The sequence below is a fragment of the Bos indicus x Bos taurus genome, chromosome 11, assembly GCF_003369695.1.
Source record: "Bos indicus x Bos taurus breed Angus x Brahman F1 hybrid chromosome 11, Bos_hybrid_MaternalHap_v2.0, whole genome shotgun sequence".
NCBI classification, from domain to species: Eukaryota; Metazoa; Chordata; class Mammalia; order Artiodactyla; family Bovidae; genus Bos; species Bos indicus x Bos taurus.
Window position 1 is genome coordinate 97,553,278 of NC_040086.1, and position 19,635 is coordinate 97,572,912.

Sequence of the window (19,635 nt, forward strand, 5' to 3'; positions counted from 1 at the left end):
GAGCTTCTCCATCTTTGACTGCAAAAAATATAATCAATCTGATTTCGGTGTTCACCATCTGGTGATGTCCATGTGTAGAGTCTTGTGTTGTTGGAAGAGGGTGTTTGCTATGACCAGTGCATTCTGTTGGCAGAACTCTATTTACCTTTGCCCTGCTTCATTCCGTATTCCAAGGCCAAATTTGCCTGTTACTCCAGGTGTTTCTTGACTTCCTACTTTTGCATTCCAGTCCCCTATAATGAAAAGGACATCTTTTTTGGGTGTTAGTTCTAAAAGGTCTTGGAGGTCTTCATAGAACCGTTCAACTTCAGCTTCTTCAGCATTACTGGTTGGGCCATAGACTTGGATTACTGTGATACTGAATGGTTTGCCTTGGAAACAAACAGAGATCATTCTTTCGTTTTTGAGAATGCATCCAAGTACTGCATTTTGGACTCTTTTGTTGACCATGATGGCTACTTTATTTCTTCTAAGGGATTCCTGCCCACAGTAGTAGATATAATGATCATCTGAGTTAAATTCACCCATTCCAGTCCATTTTAATTCGCTGATTCCTAGAATGTCAACGTTCACTCTTGTCATCTCCTGTTTCAGTTCAGTTCAGGTGCTCAGTCATGTCCGACTCTTTGCGACCCCATGAATTGTAGCACGCCAGGCCTCCCTGTCCATCACCAACTTCCAGAGTTCACTCAGACTCACGTCCATCGAGTCAGTGATGCCATCCAGCCATCTCATCCTCTGTCGTCCCCTTCTCCTCCTGCCCCCAATCCCTCCCAGCATCAGAGTCTTTTCCAATGAGTCAACTCTTCCCATGAGGTGGCCAAAGTACTGGAGTTTCAGCTTTAGCATCATTCCTTCCAATGAACACCCAGGGCTGATCTCCTTCAGAATGGACTGGTTGGATCTCCTTGCAGTCCAAGGGACTCTCAAGAGTCTTCTCCAACACCACACTTCAAAAGCATCAATTCTTCAGCACTCAGCTTTCTTCACAGTCCAACTCTCACATCCATACATGACCACTGGAAAAACCATAGCCTTGACTAGACGGACCTTTGTTGGCAAAGTAATGTCTCTGCTTTTCAATATGCTATCTAGGTTGGTCATAACTTTCCTTCCAAGGAGTAAGCGTCTTTTAATTTCATGGCTGCAGTCACCATCGGCAGTGATTTTGGAGCCCAGAAAAATAAAGTCTGACACTGTTTCCACTGTTTCCCCATCTATTTCCCATGAAGTGATGGGGCCAGATGCCATGATCTTCGTTTTCTGAATGTTGAGCTTTAAGCCAACTTTTTTCACTCTCCTCTTTCACTTTCATCAAGAGGCTTTTTAGTTCCTCTTCACTTTCTGCCATAAGGGTGGTGTCATCTGCATATCTGAGGTTATTGAGATTTCTCCCGGCAATCTTGATTCCAGCTTGTGCTTCTTCCAGCCCAGCGTTTCTCATGATGTACTCTGCATATAAGTTAAATAATCTCCTGTTTGACCACTTCCAATTTGCCTTGATTCATGGACCTAACATTCCAGGTTCCTATACAATATTGCTCTTTACAGCATTGGACCTTGCTTCTATCACCAGTCACATCCACAGCTGGGTATTCTTTTTGCTTTGGCTCCATCTCTTCATTCTTTCTGGGGTTATTTCTCCACTGATCTCCAGTAGCATATTGGGCACCTACCGACCTGGGGAGTTCCTCTTTCAGTATCCTATCATTTTGCCTTTTCATACTGTTCATGGGGTTCTCAAGGCAAGAATACTGAAGTGGTTTGCCATTCCCTTCTCCAGTGGACCACATTCTGTCAGACCTCTCAACCATGACCCGCCTGTCTTGGGTGGCCCCACACAGCATGGCTTAGTTTCATTGAGTTAGACAAGGCTGTGGTCCGTGTGATTAGACTGACTAGTTTTCTGTGATTATGGTTTGTGTGTCTGCCCTCTGATGCCTCTCACAACACCTACCATCTTACCTGCGTTTCTCTTACCTTGGATGTGGGGTATCTCTTCAAGGCTGCTCCAGCAAAGCACAGCCGCTGCTCCTTACCTTGGACGAGGGGTATCTCCTCATAGCCACCCCTCCTGACCTTGAACGTGGAGTAGCTCCTCTTGGCCCTCCTGAGCTCGCGCATCCGCCACTCCTTGGACGTGGGGTAGCTCCTCTCAGCCACGCTTCTGTGCAGTCTGGTCCGTCACAGCCGGCCCACTTCTGGGGAGGCTTTACGAATAGCTGTGAAAAGAAGAAAAGCAAAAAAGCCAAGGAGAAAAGGAAAGATATAAGCATCTGAGTGCAGAGTTCCAAAGAATAGCAAGGAGAGATAAGAAAGCCTTCTTCAGCGATCAATGCAAAGAAATAGAGGAAAATAACAGAATGGGAAAGACTAGAGATCTCTTCAAGAAAATTAAAGATACCAAGGGAGCATTTCATGCAGAGATGGCCTCAATAAAGGACAGAAATGGTATGGACCTAACAGAAGCAGAAGATATTAAGAAGAGATGGCAAGAATACACAGAAGAACTGTACAAAAAAGATCTTCACGACCCAGATAATCAGGATGGTGTGATCACTGACCTAGAGCCAGACATCCTGGAATGTGAAGTCAAGTGGGCCTTAGAAAGCATCACTACAAACAAAGCTAGTGGAGGTGATGGAATTCCAGTTGAGCTATTTCAAATCGTGAAAGATGATGCTGTGAAAGTGCTGCACTCAATATGCCAGCAAATTTGGAAAACTCAGCAATGGTCATGGGACTGGAAAAGTCAGTTTTCATTCCAATCCCAAAGAATGCTCAAACTACCACACAATTGCACTCATCTCACACGCTAGTAAAGTAATGCTCAAAATTCTCCAAGCCAGGCTTCAGCAATATGTGAACCATGAACTTCCTGATGTTCAAGCTGGTTTTAGAAAGAGCAGAGGAACCAGAGATCAAATTGCCAACATCTGCTGGATCATGGAAAAAGCAAGAGAGTTCCAGAAAAACATCTATTTCTGCTTTATTGACTATGCCAAAGCCTTTGACTGTGTGGATCACAATAAACTGTGGAAAATTGTGAAAGAGATGGGAATACCAGACCACCTGACCTGCCTCTTGAGAAACCTGTATGCAGGTCAGAAAGCAACAGTTAGAACTGGACATGGAACAACAGATTGGTTCCAAATAGGAAAAGGAGTATGTCAAGGCTGTATATTGTCACCCTGCTTATTTAACTTCTATGCAGAGTACATCATGAGAAATGCTGGGCTGGAAGAAGCACAAGCTGGAATCAAGATTGCCAGGAGAAATATCAGTAACCTCAGATATGCAGATGACACCACCCTTAATGGCAGAAAGTGAAGAGGAACTAAAAAGCCTCTTGATGAAAGTGAAAGAGGAGAGTGAAAAAAGTTGGCTTAAAGCTCAACATTCAGAAAACGAAGATCATGGCATCTGGCCCCATCACTTCATGGGAAATAGATGGGGAAACAGTGGAAACAGTGTCAGACTTTATTTTTCTGGGCTCCAAAATCACTGCCGATGGTGACTGCAGCCATGAAATTAAAAGACGCTTACTCCTTGGAAGGAAAGTTATGACCAACCTAGATAGCATATTGAAAAGCAGAGACATTACTTTGCCAACAAAGGTCCGTCTAGTCAAGGCTATGGTTTTTCCAGTGGTCATGTATGGATGTGAGAGTTGGACTATAGAGAAAGCTGAGTGCCGAAGAATTGATGCTTTTGAACTGTGGTGTTGGAGAAGACTCTTGAGAGCCCCTTGGACTGCAGGGAGATCCAATCAGTCCATTCTAAAGGAGATCAGTCCTGGGTGTTCATTGGAGGGACTTATGGTGAAGCTGAAACTCCAATACTTTGGTCACCTGATGCAGAGAGCTGACTCATTTGAGAAGACCTTGATGCTGGGAAAGATTGAGGGCAGGAGGAGAAGGGGACGACAGAGGATGAGATGGTTGGATGGCATCACCGACACAATGGAGATGGGTTTGGGTGGGCTCCAGGAGTTGGTGATGGATTGGGAGGCCTGGCATGCTGCGGTTCATGGGGTCACAAAGAGTCAGACCTGACTGAGTGACTGAACTGAACTGAACTGAACTTGGTCAAAGTTTCATGAAGCAAAGGGCCCCAGACGTTTCAAATTCAGTGACCAAGCTCCCCAGGCCTCCAGCCTACTGTGGGGTGGTGATGCACACTGCCCTTCTCCTCTGCCCATGTAATCAAGACAACTGCCTTCAAGGCCCTCCTCAACGATTCCTGCCCCACCCACCTCACGTGCACGCGCACACACACACACACACACACACGAACTTTTGGGGCCACATTCCAAAACTTGAAAAGAAGTGAGTAGTTCCCACTATTGAGAAAAGGCAAGAACTCTGAGTCAGGATGCCCCCGTTCCAGCCTTCCTAATTCTGCTGCCATGACTCAGGGAAAGTCCCTTCTTCCTCCAGTTCTGTTTTCCTGAAGGAAGCTGGAATCTTAGATTTCATAAAGCCCTTCCACCCCCAAACATCTGGGATACTGGACTGTACATTCGGGTTCTGGAGGCAGGGAATGGAGAAGGAATGGGTGCAAGTCAGTAGTTCTCCTATGGGTGGGAATTAGCTATTTATCACCCTCTGGCCTGTGAGGAATGGTGATATGCCATGATGTACAGGCACATGGAGTGTTTCGGCTCACAAAGTGATGAATAAATGATCACTGAAAACCCATTATGGAACTTCCCTGGTGGTCCAAGTGGTTAAGACTCTAGGACAGGGGTTGGGTTTTAGTATTGGCTGTAACTCTGGCTCCTGGTACAATCTAGAAATGTGTCAAGTGCAAAATGAGTATTTGTTGAATGAATTGTTTCCACCTTTCACCTGAGAAAAGACACTTCCACCCCAAAGCCCCCTGAGAGACAGGAAAAAAAAAAAAAGAGTCATAAAAGTTTATTCTATGAAAGAAAGAACATGGTTTCTATACATATATTTACAGAACAGACAGATATATTTACAGCCAGAGGGAGGCCTTGGTGTCAGGCTTGGATTGTGGGCTGGAGGCAGGGGGGGGGTGGGGGGAAGAGATGCCCGGAGAAGAGTGAGGCGGTATAAGAAGCCTCCTGTGGCTCAAACACAGGGCACCCTCAGCAGGAAGGGGAGAAGCAGAAACTGGAGGGAGAAACAGGGGTTCCAGTTCTTCCTGAAGAGAAGCCTGGTGAGTGTGGAGCAGGTAGGATGGAGCCCAGAGTCTGCATAGACCCTGGAGATGCACAGGAGATCCTGGAGTTGAACCTGGAATATTCTCAGGCTGATCACAGTGTCCCTGGGGTGCTCTGGGGCAAGGTCTGTGCCCTTCTGTTCCCGTTGCTGCCCGTAGCTGCAGAGGGGAAGGGTCCGTGGGGGTCACAGCTCACTGGAGCGGATGGCAGGCTCCAGTTTGTGGGAGAGGGCAGTGAGGACCTTGTCGAACTTCTCATAGCGTCGGGCCTGGCTGCTGCTGGCGCCCTGGCTGCCCCATAGGAGGCGCATCTGGAACTCGGTGCTGAACACCTCGAGGAGCTCCGGCCGGGCCTGGAAACCTGCAGGGAGGGGCATAGGGGTCAGGGGACCACCATCCAGCTAGGGAAGCTGGGGGCTCCTACTCGGAGCCACCACATCCCTCAGGGCCCCATTCCAAGGGACCTTCCCCCACCTCTGCCAGGAATCCCACATGGTTTGTGGATGAACATAACCAAGCAGTTTAACACCTGGTCTTTGTCCTACTGTTCCTTGATAGTTCAGTTGGTAAAGAATCCACCTGCAACGCAGGAGACCCTGGTTGGATTCCTGTGTTGGGAAGATCCACTGGAGAAGGGATAGGCTACCCACTCCAGTATTCTTGGGCTTCCCTTGTGACTCAGCTGGTAAAGAATCCACCTGCAATGCAGGAGACCTGGGTTTGATCCCTGAGTTGGGAAGATCCCCTGGAGAAGGGAAAGGCTACCTACTCCAGTATTCTGGCCTAGAGAATTCCATGGACTATATAGTCCATGGGGTCGCAAAGAGTCAGATACGACTGAGCAACTTTCACTTTTCACTTTCAATAATTAAAAAAAAAATATTTCTTAGTTGCAGCATGTGGGTTCTTTCACTGCAGCACACGGGCTTAGTAGTTGTGGTTTGTGGGTTTAGTTGCCCTGAGGGATGTGGGATTTTAGTTCCTTGACCAGGGATCGAACCTGCATCCCCTGCATTGGAAGGTGGATTCTTAACTATTGGACTACTAGGGAAGTCCCTGCAATACATAATTTTAAAATGACTAGAGGGACTTCCCTGGTGGTCCAATGGATAAGACTCCACACTCTCGATGCAGAGGGCCTGGGTTCAGTCCTTGGTCAGGGAACTAGATCCCACATGGCACTACTAGAAGATTCCAAATGCTGCAACTAAATATCCCACAACCTACAGTGCAGATGAAAGATCCTGCGTGCCTTGACTAAGACCTGGTGTGGCCAAATAAATCAATCAATAAAAATAAATATTAAAAAACAATAAAATAACTAGAAGATAAAATATCACTGCTAACTTGGGGTAAGATACTGGGTGATTCTTTTCTTTTTTGTATTTTTCTGTAAGCTCCAAAATTTGTCATAAGAAATATATATACATTCTGTAAGTAAACATAAACAAATTTTTGTTTTGTTTTTTTCTTTCTGAAGAAAGATAAGAAAGACATATACCAAAACGACATTTACCAATCACCAGGTAAGTGTTGGCGATTTGTTTATTTGGGTTTTGTTCAGCTGTTATTTCCAGTTTGTCTACAGTGAACTTTTGTGACTTAAATATTGCCTAAAGAAGTAAAAGGTAGCTTGTCTGAAGCCATTATCTCTGCTTCTTCTGTGAGAAGGCATTCTATTTTCTGATTAAACTGAGAGCTCCCTGAAGACAGGGTGAGTCTGCCTCAGACCCGGGGCCCCAGGCCTATTGCTTTGTAAACAGCCTTGTAAAGTGGGCTTGTCAGGATGCCCACTTCACAGATGAGAAAGCGGAGGCTCAGAGAAGCTAAGATACACAGCTACTGTGCTCTTTGAATCATCTCTATGTCCCCCAAGCTGACCTGGTGCCTGCCACTAACAATTACTTGTCAAACTGCTGAATGAGTGAAGAAAAGAGGTGAGAAAAAGAAGTCAGGGAGGGGTGGGACGAATTGAGAAAGTAGCACTGACACATATACATTATCATATGTAAAATAGAGAGCTAGTGGGAAGTTGTTGTATAGCACAGGGAGCTCAACCAGTGCTCTGCGACAACCTAGAGAGGTGGGCTGAGATGGGGAGGGAGGTTCAAGAGGGAAGGGACAAATGTATACTTATGGCTGATTTATATTGCTGTAAGGCAGAAACCAATACAACATTGTAAAGCAATTATTCTACAATTAAAAAAAAAAAGTCAAGGAGACGGGGCAGCAAACAGGGATGGAGAAATCTGAAGGGATATTTGGAGAAGAAGGGAGAGCCAGTTATGCGGAGGGAGGCCCAGGCTGCAGGATCAGCAGTGGCTTGCCCCCCAGACGCAACCAGTGACTCACCCTGCAGCTTGACTTCAGCATTGGTATGATACAGGCCGCCATGGTGTGCCACCGTGCGGGCAGCCTCCAGGTGGGCCAGCACCACCTCCACGCCATGCTCCGTGCTGCCCCAGGGCTCAGGGCCCTCGGCGGGGGCCGAGTCACATTCCAGCAGAGTGATGAGCGGCAGGATGTGAGGAAATGTGGTGTTGCTCAGCGGCGGGCCTTCTGCAGGGAGGGAGGCATGGCGTTTAGAGGTCTCAGAGGAACCCACCGTCCACCAAGGTCCAGAAACCAAGGATGTGTTAGGGGAAGGGCCCTGCCTGAGGTCCCAGCAAGAGCCCCCAGGATTCTGACTCATGAGACAAACCCCGCCCTTTGGATTCCTCCAGTTGAACCCACTGCACCTTGGCCCAGCCCAGGGGCTGAGGCTGGACCTGGACATGGCATACACACTTGCCAGGTGCAGAAAGTGAGCGCAAGAATGGCCTGCACAGAGCTCAGTCAAGCCCTCAACATCCTCCCTACTGGGAGAGTCTGGGCCAGCCCAGAGAGGGCTGGAACCCGTCCGAGGCCACACAGCAAGATGGGGGAGGTACCTTTGCCCTCATTGAGGCTCTTGAGGAATGGCTTGAGCGTCTTCTCATAGAGGATGGCACCCTCTGTGTGTCGCTGCCTCAGGGTCACCCATGTCTGTTCCAGCCGGGCAATCTAGGGAGATCAGGCTATGAGCAACTAGCCAGGGAAGGGGCCTGCTGGGGCCACAGGCCAGTATGCTGAGCTGACACCCAGATGTGGGATAGTAATTATTAGTATAATCACCATTCAGGTCTCAGGGACAGGGCTGATGGCTTTTCACAGGTCCCCATAAGTCCTCGCAACAACCCATTTTACATATGAGGGAACTAAGGCTCAGAGAGGACAATAAAGGCACTCTCCTCATGAGATTGCTTTAAGGAATCAGTTTCTAAGTACTCAATGTACCTTGCGCATAGTCAGTGCTTGCTAAAGCTAGCCACTTTATATTTATTCTTTCAACTTTTATAAAGTTCCTCAATCATTTTACAGGTGGAGAAACGGAGAGCAGGGAAAGGGAAAGACTTTGTCTGGAAGCAGGTCAGCACCAAAAGGACTCAGTTCTCCCAGTTACTCTGTCACCAATGCTGCCTAAAAGGTCCTCAAGTTCTTCCTGATTCAATAGACAGCCGTCCCAAAGGGACACGTATCAGGGCTCGCAACAGAGACTAGCTTATGTCCAGTGCTACGTGGGCCCCTCAGTACCTGGGCCATATCCAGGGCACCCATGACCGCAGCGAAGCTGAACATGTTGCCCATGGTCCCTCGAAGCTCGGCTGCCAGCTGGATGGTCTTGTGCAGGAGCGCTGCCCGCTCCTCAGCGGAGCCCGTGCAGCCCAGGATGTCCATGGCCAGCATGATGGACATGGTGTGGAACCTGTTGGAGCGGCCGGGTCAGAGGGGCGGGGCCAGGGATCTAGGGTTGGGGTCCCTGTGGTTGGGCGCCGAGGGGTGGAGGATAGAGCCAAAAGTGAGAGGTTGTAAAGAGTCAATGAGATTAGGGGGTGCGGCCAAAGTGTGGGCGGGGATAAAGCAAAGTTAAGGGGTTCTGATTGGTCAGTATAAGTCAGGGGGCGGGGCCAGACACCCGTGAGCGCCAGGCTGAGGACCGTGGGACCGATCAGAGGAAATCATCAGAAATCATCCGACAGATCTGTTCTAAGAAAAGAAAGAAGAGACGCCGGAGCTGATGGGCGGGCCAAGGCTCACAGATTGTGGTCAGTCAAGAGAATACAGAAAGTGAATTCGGAGATAAAGGACTCAGTCTTTGAAAAACCAGGATTACTTGGAACTGGATAAAGAAAGCTGAGCACCCAAGAATTGATGCTTTTGAACTGTGGTGTTGGAGAAGACTCTTGAGAGTCCCTTGGACTACAAGGAGATCCAACCAGTCCATCCTAAAGGAGATCAGTCCTGAATTTTCATTGGAAGAACTGATGCTGAAGCTGAAACTCCAATACTTTGGCCCCCTGATGCGAAGAACTGACTCATTCGAAAAGACCCTGATGCTGGGAAAGATTGAAGGCGGGAGGAGAAGGCGACGACAGAGGATGAGATAGTTGGATGGCATCACCGACTCAATGGGCATGACTTTGAGTAAACTCCAGGAGTTGATGATGGATGGGGAGGCCTGGCGGGCTGCAGTCCTTGGGGTTGCAAAGTGTCGGATACGACTGAGCGACTGAACTGACTGAATGAACTGGATATCAGGAACAATTGGTCAATGGGATAGAGGGCGTGGCTATGATCTGGGAGCCGGGGTGAGAGACTGCGATTGGCCAACCGGCCACAGTGAAGAGCAGCGAGGTAGTCCAGGGGGTTGGTTCCCGGTGACTCCCGTGTGCGCGGGCCTTACCTTTCCAGCAGGTCTAGTCGTAGCTGCCGGCCATGGGGGAGAGTGAGCAGCTCCATGCCCCAGCGGACTCCCATTAGGGTCTGCATCTCCTTGGTAACGCCCAGTATCCTAGCAACCTACAAGGACGCCCAGAGGGCTGATTAATTTCCTGTCAGGGCTAGCCCAAGCCATCTGGGAGTCAGAGAGCTTTATCTAGCAGGGCAGCCTGGCTGGGAAGCCGGCTCTGAATTCCAGGTTTATGACTAACCCTCTGACATGGAGCAAATGAGTTTCACTCTCCCCATCTATGAAACGCAGGATAAATGGAAAAATGCCCAATGGGGTCTGACATGTGCCAGAGGTGCCCAGGACACTCTTATTTCAGAAGAAATAAGGTCCAGGGAGGGAAAGGGCTTGTCCTAGGTCACACACTGGACCTAGAACCCAGGGCTTCTTCCTTCATGCCTAGTACTCTTCACAGCGCCGCATCTCAGCGCTGTTTCTTTTCTTTCTTTTTGAGCTCAGAGACAAGTGTGACCAAATAATCAGTGTTCCCCTCCCCAACACACACACACACACACCCCCCAAACTTCAGAGGGAGAAACTGAGGCATAGATCAAGTTAGGGTCCTTAGATGGGCAGGATTCATTCAAAGCAAAGGCCCAGGCATTAACAATGTATGGACCTAGACAATGAGTTTTGTCCACTAGGGGGGTGGGGGTAGGGAGTCTGGCCTCTTATAGTCCCTGGACCGGCCAGACCAACTCTCACCGGGCTCAAAAAATGTCCCAGGGAGCCAGACACCACTAGTTTTCAGGACTCCTCGGTTCCAGTGCCAAACTGACATCTGGAGGAAGCAAGAGTATCTCAGCTTTTGCTTTTTTTTTTTTCAAGGAGAAAATGGGAGCCCAGAGAGGTAAAGTGATTAGTCAGAGTCACACAGCAAGTAAAGGGCAGCCATGAAGTCAGAATCCAGGACCACTCACTCTACTTGGGGATGTGGGGGCCAGTTCCTCACCACCCTAACCCCTGTCCCAAAGCTAGAGGATAAAGGTATACCCCTGCCCCAGTGTGCACCCAGCACCTACCAGGCAGTCAACCTTGGTAACGTGCCGGGCCAGTGTCCGGGCGTCGACCTCTGCCAGCAGCTCCTTGACCTTACGCAGGAGGCCCACCTCCAGTGGCCGGTTATCCTTGGGGATCAACAGTGACTGGAAGGTAGCCGGGTTAAAGGAAGAGGTGGCTTCCACAACAGGGACTGTGAAGGTTCTGCCCCAGTCCCCTTCGGGGGCCCCGTTTTCTGACAGTTCCTTAAGCTTCTCCCCATAGCTCCTGGCCTGGCGGCCGGAGGCTTCAGCTGCTGCCCACTCTCGGCTGCCACGGACAGGAGGCTGGAGCTGGCAGTAATGGCCAGAGTCTGGGTCACTGTAGCTGCTGAGCGACGGTGATGGGGAGGCCTTGCAGAGGGTGTGGGAGGGGCTGGAGTAAGGGCCCTTGTCCGACTCCCCGTGGGGCTTTGGAGCACTTCCGGGACACAGCTGGGGTTCGCTGGAGCGGCGCGTGACAGGGGAGGCGGGCAGTGCTGTGGCTGAGGGGGCGGCAGGGGCGGCGTGGACACGGGTCACTGCAGGGAAATAAAGAGAGACAACTAGTTACCATGACTCCCTAGCCAGTGTGGTTCCCCCACTGCTTTCCCAGAGGACAAGCTCCACCCACCCTACAGGGGTGATATCCCACCTCCCTGTACCCAGGCCAGGCCCAGCTGACACTGGCACATTGACCAGCCCTCAGTGATATTCTCAAATTCCCTGGACCCCAGGGGTCAGACTTTCTTATCCTAAGGCTGCTGCAGCCTTGGGGAACCACTGAGCTACTTGAAGGAGCTTTCTGTGATTCAGAGAAGCTAAGCACTTGCTGGAGTTCACTGTGTGGAATCATTTCTCAATGAATTAATAATAAGGATTTATTGAGGACGTGTTCTGGGAGCTGGTGACATGCTGTAGCTACACCGGTCAAAACAGTAAAACCATCATCCAAAATTAGAGGTGATGTTTATTGAGTTCTAACTGCCTGCGAGATCCTTCGCTGCCCCTTAATCTGTTTAACCCTCTCAACATCCTGAGCATGAGTACTTTTATGATCCTCATTCTTCAGATGAGAAAAGTGAGACTCAGAGAAGCCAGCTGACCTGCCTAAGGTCACCCAACCAGCAAAGGGTAGAGCTGGGATTCAAAACCAGGTGCCGAGTCCTCACTCCTGGGTACTTCCTTGTGCCATGTTGCTTAGAAGTTGTCCAATAAATAATTTGTGGCAAAGCGTCTTAACATTTACACTCAGGGGTGTTGTTTGGAAGGCAAGTTGGCAGTTATAAGCTGGCAGGCCTGTGGTTAGAGAAGAATTTGTGACAACCCATATTGACAACTACATGGCAACAGGGCATTTCCCAGCAAAGTTCCCCTGGGCTGCCCCTCTGCACGCTTTGCCTGCCATGTGGACAATATGTGGTATGGCCTGCTGAAAACATTATTTTTTTTTCTTCCAGAAATGAGCTAGTGGCATGTTTCTACAGTAGAAATCTTCTTTATATTAAAAAAAAATGCACAGTGCTCTGTGCTTTCTGCTCAATATTGCTGGGAATGTAGAACTTCTCTGAAAAGATCTATTTAAAAGAAAAAATAAATGAATAAAGCAAGCTTGACCAGTCCAGTTGGATCCCACCATTTGGAATCAGGGATACATTAAATCCCAGCCAATAACAGGGCCTGGTCAAGTGGCTCCTCACACGCGGAGGCTCTTGACCAATGGGGACTGAGTGTTGCTGACTGCACAAACTTCATAGCATTGAAGCCCAGATTCAGTAGCATTCAAGAGAATGCATGGAAACCACATCCACAGTGCCTGGTATCCAATTAGGGACTCAGTGAATTGTTGCAGAATGAACCAGCCAGGGCTATGTTTTGCATGTCAACATGGATAGTTTTAGTATCCACTGTTGCAGGGCATGTCTCTCAGATAAGAGGAAGAGGCACACATGATCAAACACTGTATCAGAAATCGTCAGACAGTGCACACATGGGCACACGAGGCCACCCCCACCAGACCCCCACACGCCCCCCTCCACTGGCCATACCGGTACTATAGGCAGGGGAGCTGGGGCTCTCGGAGATAGGGGACATGGGCGAGTGCAGGTCTTGGATCTGGTCCATGCTGAGTGCACAGTTGCGGATGGATTCCCGGGGGTGGGGCAGTGATGTGCTGTGGAGCAGACACCTTCATGAGCAAGGAGCCCAGAGGTCAGGGTCCTCAGCTAGCATTAGGACACCCACCTCTGCCTCTATCCTAGATCTGCTGAACTTCAGAGGCAGAAAAGGCTTAGAAATGATCACGTCCAACCTCCCACCTGGCAGGTACAAAAACTGAAGCCCAGAGGAGGAAGGGCTTGTTCAGTCCACGACCTGCACAACTGTTCTCTTCCCTGGGAACCTTGCCCCCAACTTGAAGAATGGTCTGGGGAGAGAGGCTAGCAAGAAAGATGGCCAGGCCAAGGGAGCCAAACCCAAGGTCCTGGCCTCTCCTCACTGATCCCACACTATTACTCAGGATGCCTTGGGCACACATGGCCTGTAGATCCTGGCACTGTTTTAATCACTGGTTCCAAACCACAGGCCAAGTGGTTACTCCCCACAGGGTATCCAACCAGCAGTTCCTTGGCTGACAGCACGCAGTCCAGGTCCAGGGAAATGGGACCTATCGAAGTGCTGAAGCAAGCACATGAGTGCTAAGTCACTTCATTCGTAACTGACTCTTTGCAACCCTATGGAATGTAGCCCACCAGATTTCTCTGTCCATGGGATTCTCCAGGCAAGAATACTGGAGTGGGTTGCCATTTCTTACTCCAGGGGATCTTCCTGACCCAGGGATCGAACCTGCATCTCTTGTCTCCTGCATTGGCAGGCGGGTTCTTTACCCCTAGCACCACTTGGGAAGCCCCAAAAGATGGCATGTCTTGCTGCAAACAGCCAGGGAAGCCATAGAAACTAGGGGCACAGACTTTGGAGTTGTGGACCTGGGTCTGAATCTTGGTCCTACGACTCTCTAGCAAGCAGCTACCCCTCTTCAAGCCTAGTTCTCATCTACAAAGTGGCAGAATGGACAGAAGCCACCTCCCAGGGGACGTGGGAATCAGTGAGGTTGAGAACAGCATCAGGAGAGGGCCGGGTGCACAGTAGGGCTTCAGGAATGATTTGCAGCTGTGGCTTGTCCTCGGATCACGGCCCAGTGTCACCAAGCCCCTGACATCTGGGTGTCATCAAAAATGTCGCTGAAAACATTCCACTCCCTGTGCGATGGTTTGCAAAATGCTCTGTTCTGATGCCCACCTGGGCCTAGTCAGGTGGGGTGAGGTGGGGTAGCATTAGCAATAGGGATCAGGTCCTTGCCTGGGACAGGACAGCACCCAGGGCTCCTCCAGACCCGAGGGAGCTTTCTGAGTGAGGGCTCTTTATAGGTTGGCACGTGGAGGCAAGAGAGGAGGAAGGTCAGGGCCAAGGGCGCACAGCTAGTTGTAGCAGAGCTGAGACTGCGACTGGGCTTCACACCCCTCAGCATGGCGGGAGCTTCCTCCTCTTGTTCTGCACACACTGAGGCTCCAGGGCAGTCATTTTACCCCAGACCAGTGTGACTGGGCCTCTCCTTTTCCCACCAGCACTCACATTACTGACACTCCCACTTGACAGATGGGAAGACTGAGGCCGAATTTGGGTTCTCACTCACCTGGTGGGGCAGCCATCACTGCGGGTGACCTTGTCAGCAGTAAGCCCATCGGTCATGGTGACGCTCCGCCGCTTCATGTGGCTGCCCTTGGGGCCCGAGGGGCTGGCAGGGCTGGCGGCCTTGCCCCCGCCCTGGCCCAGGCCATAGCAGGCCTCCAGGTAGCGCAGTGGGAAGGTGCGGTTGACCGGGCAGTAGATGATGGCACCGCTCTGCTCCGACACAGCCTTGCGGCTGCCCACATGGTACCGCACCAGGGCCGGCACGTGGTCGAAGCTCTCCTGCTCGAACAGGTATTGGATGTGGGTGTAGCTCTCACCCGCCTTCACCACCACCTTGTTGATCTTGAAGTGCAAGGCCTGGTTGCGCCAGCGGCACGTAAGCACATAGTCACCCAGGCTGGTGAGCGAGTCCCGGATGAGGAAGTCACCATTGCGCTGCACCAGGGTCTCCGAGACCTGGAAGAGGCAAGGGTCAGGCTGGAGCGGGGCAGGAGAGGGCCAGACCCTGGGTCTGGGGCACACAGTCAACAGAGACAGCTGAAGCTTGGGAGGGGGACCCAACGACCCAGATTCAGAGGGTGCATCTCAGCCAGAAGCCATGGGTCTGAGCACAGAGGCTCAGACATGGAGGGACATCGCACTCTGGAAAGGGAGTCCCCAAGATCTGAAACTCAGGTCTCAGACCTACTCCTTCTCAGGGATCTCACTGGGCACAGTGAATTCCCCATCCTTCTTCCTCCAAACAGCCAGGGCTCTGGCATGTCTCTGGGCTGAATATCCTCCCATTCCTGCTCACCTGGTGAACTATCCCTTCCACAATGGCCTGTCTCCTCAGCACCCCTTCCTTGGGGCAGCCCACACCCCCTGCCTGGCAATCCATTCTTGAGCTTCTCCCACTGGGTTCTGACTGCCTGCCTGTCGACCCCTACCCTGGACTACCAGCTGTCGAGGGAAGTCACCACCTATTTTATCTCTGCATCCTTGGTGCCCAGCACAGGAGCTGGCAGAGTTGATAATTGACAAAGATTTATAGCAAGCATGAAAAGTAGAAGAACAGGTGACCGTTAGCCCAAGCCTATGCCTCAGCCCAGAAAGTCAACCTTATCAAAACTGAATCACTGAAGTGCTGATATTCACTAACAAACACATAAGAGGCTGATGTATAGACCTATAACAGTAACTAAAATATTAGTGTTAATAGTAATCACCACCACCACCACCATAAAGGACAATGTTCATTGAGCTCACTGCATATCAGACATCATGTTAAGCACCTCACATGAATTAACTCATTTAATTCTCACGTGCTGAGTTACTTTAGTTGTGTCTGACTCTTTGTGACCCTAGGGACCATAGCCCCCTAGGCTCCTCTGCGTTTGGGATTCTCCAGGCAAGAAAACTAGAGTGGGTTACCATGCCCTCCTCCAGGGGATCTTCCCGACTCAGGAATCAAACCTGCATCTCCTATGCCTCCTGCATTGGCAGGAGAGTTCTTTACCAATAGAGCCACCTGGGAATTCTCACAACCAACCTTTACAATAGGTACTATTATTAGCCCTCACTTAATTAATTAATTAATTTAGCCCACACCTTGCAGCATGTGGGATTTTAGTTCCCTGACCAGGGATCAAACCTGTGGCCCCTGCAGTGGAAGCACAGAGTCTAAACCACTGGACCACCAGAGAAGCCCCATATCCTCAATGTTATAGGTGAGGAAACTGGGGCTCAGAGAGGTAAAGAGACTTGTTCAAGGTCACACAGTCAGTTAAATGGCAGAGCTAGACCTCATCCCAGTCTACTCTGATTGAACCCACCGAATGATAGTTGGAGCTTTTCTGGTCTGGGACTGGCCAAGGCGGTGGGGGGAAGGGTCTAGGGCTGGGGTCCCAGCTCAGGGCCCACTCACCTCACGTGGGATGCGGCCGTGGTACCAGGCATGGCTGCGGAGATCTGTGCTGCTGAGTTTGAGCTCTTCCTCCAACTCCTTGTGCAGTTTCTCAGGCGATGAGTCTAAGATGTACTTCTCCTTGGAGAACTAGGCAGAAGACAGCAAAAGTTGGCATCCAGTCTGAAGCCCCTTCCCCCTTCCCTCTCAACTTCCCCCACCTCAGGTGAACTCATTCTATCCCGGGACTCTGGGAACACTTAGGTACAGATGCCAGAAAGGTTCTCACCCATGAGTCCCTATCCCAGTAGGTGTAGAGGAATCTCAATTAAATCCACCAAAAAGTGCCTACTGTGTGCTAGGCACTGCATTATTGCCAGGGTAGACAGGGAAATAAACAAGCCTGACCTCAAAGAAGCTCCTTGTCTAAGACAGGAGGCAAAAGCAACACAAGTATTTCAGCAGACTGCAGTCAGCACCACAGTACTGGACAGCGGCAAAGGGCTGGGTAGCTTTCAAAAGGGAGATGGAGTCTAGGCCAGGTAGAGTGGTCTAGGAAGGCTTCCTGGAGGAGATGGCACTCATGAAATTCATTTTGTACCAAGGACACCAAACTGATCTGGAAGTAGGGGAGGGAGGATTTCTACAAGCGGATAAGACAGCAAGTACTCAGGTAAAACCATGGACAAAAACAGGGCTGTGTGGATGAGGATACATTCTGGGGCAGTGAATTATACAGGGGTGGAGGAGGCAGCTACAAAGAGGGACGCAGAGGCCCCCGCCAAAGGCATCTGTGATGTCCTTTACTGTTCACAAAGCCCCTTCTTCCTTGCTATCCCAAGCAATCCCTGCTAGATGGGGCAACCAGCCCAGCAGGGAAGCCTGAGGTCACTCACTGGGGCTAATGCCCAGGATCCCCCTTTCCACCTGCCCAAGGGGGAGATTCCTGGTTTCCTGGTTGCTGTGGCCTGGGGTTGGAAGCCTAAGAACAGGGAGATGGGAGTCCCTGCTGCCAGGTACATTCCCACCACAGAAAGTGAAAGTGAAGTCACTCAGTTGTGTCCGACTCTTTGCAACCCCATGGACTGTAGCCTATCAGGCTCCTCCGTCCATGGGATTTTCCAGGCAAAGTGCTGGAGTGGATTGCCATTTCCTTCTCAGGGGATCTTCCCGACCCGAATCAAACCCGGGTCTCCTGCATTGCAGGCAGACACTTTATCATCTAAGCCACCAGGGAAGCCCTTGCCCAATTCTGGCTATGTTGTATGAATCCCCAGGGCCTCAGTTTCTTCCTCTATAAAATGGGTACAATTGCAGAACCTGCCTCACCAGGTTGCAAGGATGAAAGGAGACAATACTTCAAAGCACTGCAACCAGCCCACAGATGTGCTTGTCACTCTGAGAACATGTAACATTGCTCCCTTTCCCCAACTCCAGGCCCCAAAGATGGCTGGCCCAGGACGGATAGATCTGGCCCAGAACTGACCAGGCAGCAAGACAGATGAAGGGGGTCACTAAAGGGCAATCTCTCCCCAGGAGCCACTCCTCACCAGGGTCCAGCGGCTTCCAGTCCACTCCCTGCCTCCTCTGACCTTTCACAGTTCTCAGAGCCTAACCCTGCCACTCCATTTGTTATCCCTCTGCTTCTACTGCCTCAGTTTACCTCAGTCTACACTGCTCCTAAGACACCCCATTTCCCAGCTTCAGAGATATCTTGAATTTCTGACTCCATTATGTCCACATTGATGGAACCCCCACTCTAGGACAGGTCTTATGCCACTCTAGGACAGTCCCTAGGACAGGGACTGAATCCAAGGTCATCAGTACAGGCAGCCTCAGCCCTAGGGGAGCTACGCAGATACTGACAAGCAATCCTAGGGTTTCTGGATGCTCAGAGACACACAGGGAGCTCCAGGAGGAGATGAGCATGTCCCTCCTCATCTGGTCAGGGAGTCCCTGAAGAGGTGATGTCTCCACCAAGACCTGAATGAGCCAAGCAAAAGGATTACAGTGGGGACTGACAGGCAACCAGGTGGGCAAGAAAGAGCTCTGGGAAGAGAGTGGCAAACTCAGGGCCCTGTAGAAAGAGCTAAGGCCCTGGGGGTGGGGGAAGAAGCTTCAGAAGGGCTGGGGGGTGGCAGGGGCAGGCGTGGCAGGGCTGTGAATCTGCCTTGGGAAGCTGAGATTAACCCAGAGGCCACAGCAGAGCTGCAGAGGGTTTTTAAAGCATTGGGGTAGGTTCGATCAGCTGTGTGGAGAGGGCCTGGAGTGTGTTCCAGGCAATGGCAGGGCAGGGTGGAGTGTTGGGGTGGGGACTGGGGGAAGGGTGTTTAGACAACCATTGATGGGGTGCAGGGAAGAGGGTGGCGTGGGTCAGAGAGGATTCTAGGCAGACAGCTTGGGAAGACAATGAAACACTCTCCAAGGTGGGCAAGACTGGTGGCAGGAGCAGCTTGGCGATGGGCTCATAAAATTCTGAGCTGTGAGGAGCCTGTAAGGCTCTGGGGACAGATGGTGGGAGTGGGTGACATAGATGAGTGCTCAGGAAAAGGCAGGGCCTGGAGATGGGGATTCTGAACATCCCCTGCCCAGGGTAGAAACTGATCCCCCAGAAAGGCAGGGAGTTCCAGGGTGAGCTGACATTTGGGCCTTCTCAGGTTCCTACACTTCTCCATGGAGTTCCCTAGTCTTCAAGGTCCTGGCCCCTCTCCTAAACCACACCACACCCTGGGGAGGGAAGAGTGCAAGTCATGGGGGAGATTCCTCCTTGACAAAGAGCATGCAGTTGAGAAGTTGCCCCAGTACCACAGCTGCAGCAAGAGGGATGGGGGGCAAAGAAGGGGAGAGGGCTGCGGGGGAAAGAACCGGGTCCCAAGACTCTGCCTGCCACTGTGTGGCCTTGAGCCAGTCAGTTTCCCTCTCTGGGCCATAAATAGGGGGTGGGAGACTGGGCTCTGCTTTTCCAACCATAATCAACCGTTAGGGAGAATCTGGCAGACGAACTGGGTCATCCCACACACCTGAAGTTAGGGAACCCTAGGGTCCCTGTG

The 19,635-nt window shown here is 50.8% G+C and overlaps 1 protein-coding gene across 4 annotated transcripts in view; it reads right to left on the reverse strand.

Annotated features, from left to right (window-relative positions):
- Positions 1–4,903: 4,903 nt before the first annotated feature.
- The window catches only part of SH2D3C (SH2 domain containing 3C), a 33,055-nt gene continuing 18,323 nt past the window's right edge, over positions 4,904–19,635 (reverse strand). For 2 of the 4 annotated variants that reach the window (XM_027556341.1, XM_027556342.1), the window contains 9 exons: positions 16,607–16,735; positions 14,702–15,156; positions 13,059–13,183; positions 11,017–11,552; positions 9,950–10,065; positions 8,800–8,971; positions 8,118–8,229; positions 7,540–7,746; positions 4,904–5,548 (listed from right to left, as the gene is read on the reverse strand). In XM_027556341.1, coding sequence (XP_027412142.1) covers positions 5,373–5,548; positions 7,540–7,746; positions 8,118–8,229; positions 8,800–8,971; positions 9,950–10,065; positions 11,017–11,552; positions 13,059–13,183; positions 14,702–15,156; positions 16,607–16,735 — 2,028 coding nt within the window. In that variant the 3' untranslated portion in view covers positions 4,904–5,372. The remainder of the gene's footprint in view (positions 5,549–7,539; positions 7,747–8,117; positions 8,230–8,799; positions 8,972–9,949; positions 10,066–11,016; positions 11,553–13,058; positions 13,184–14,701; positions 15,157–16,606; positions 16,736–19,635) is intronic. The other 2 variants (XM_027556343.1, XM_027556344.1) reach the window with 1 other exon arrangement.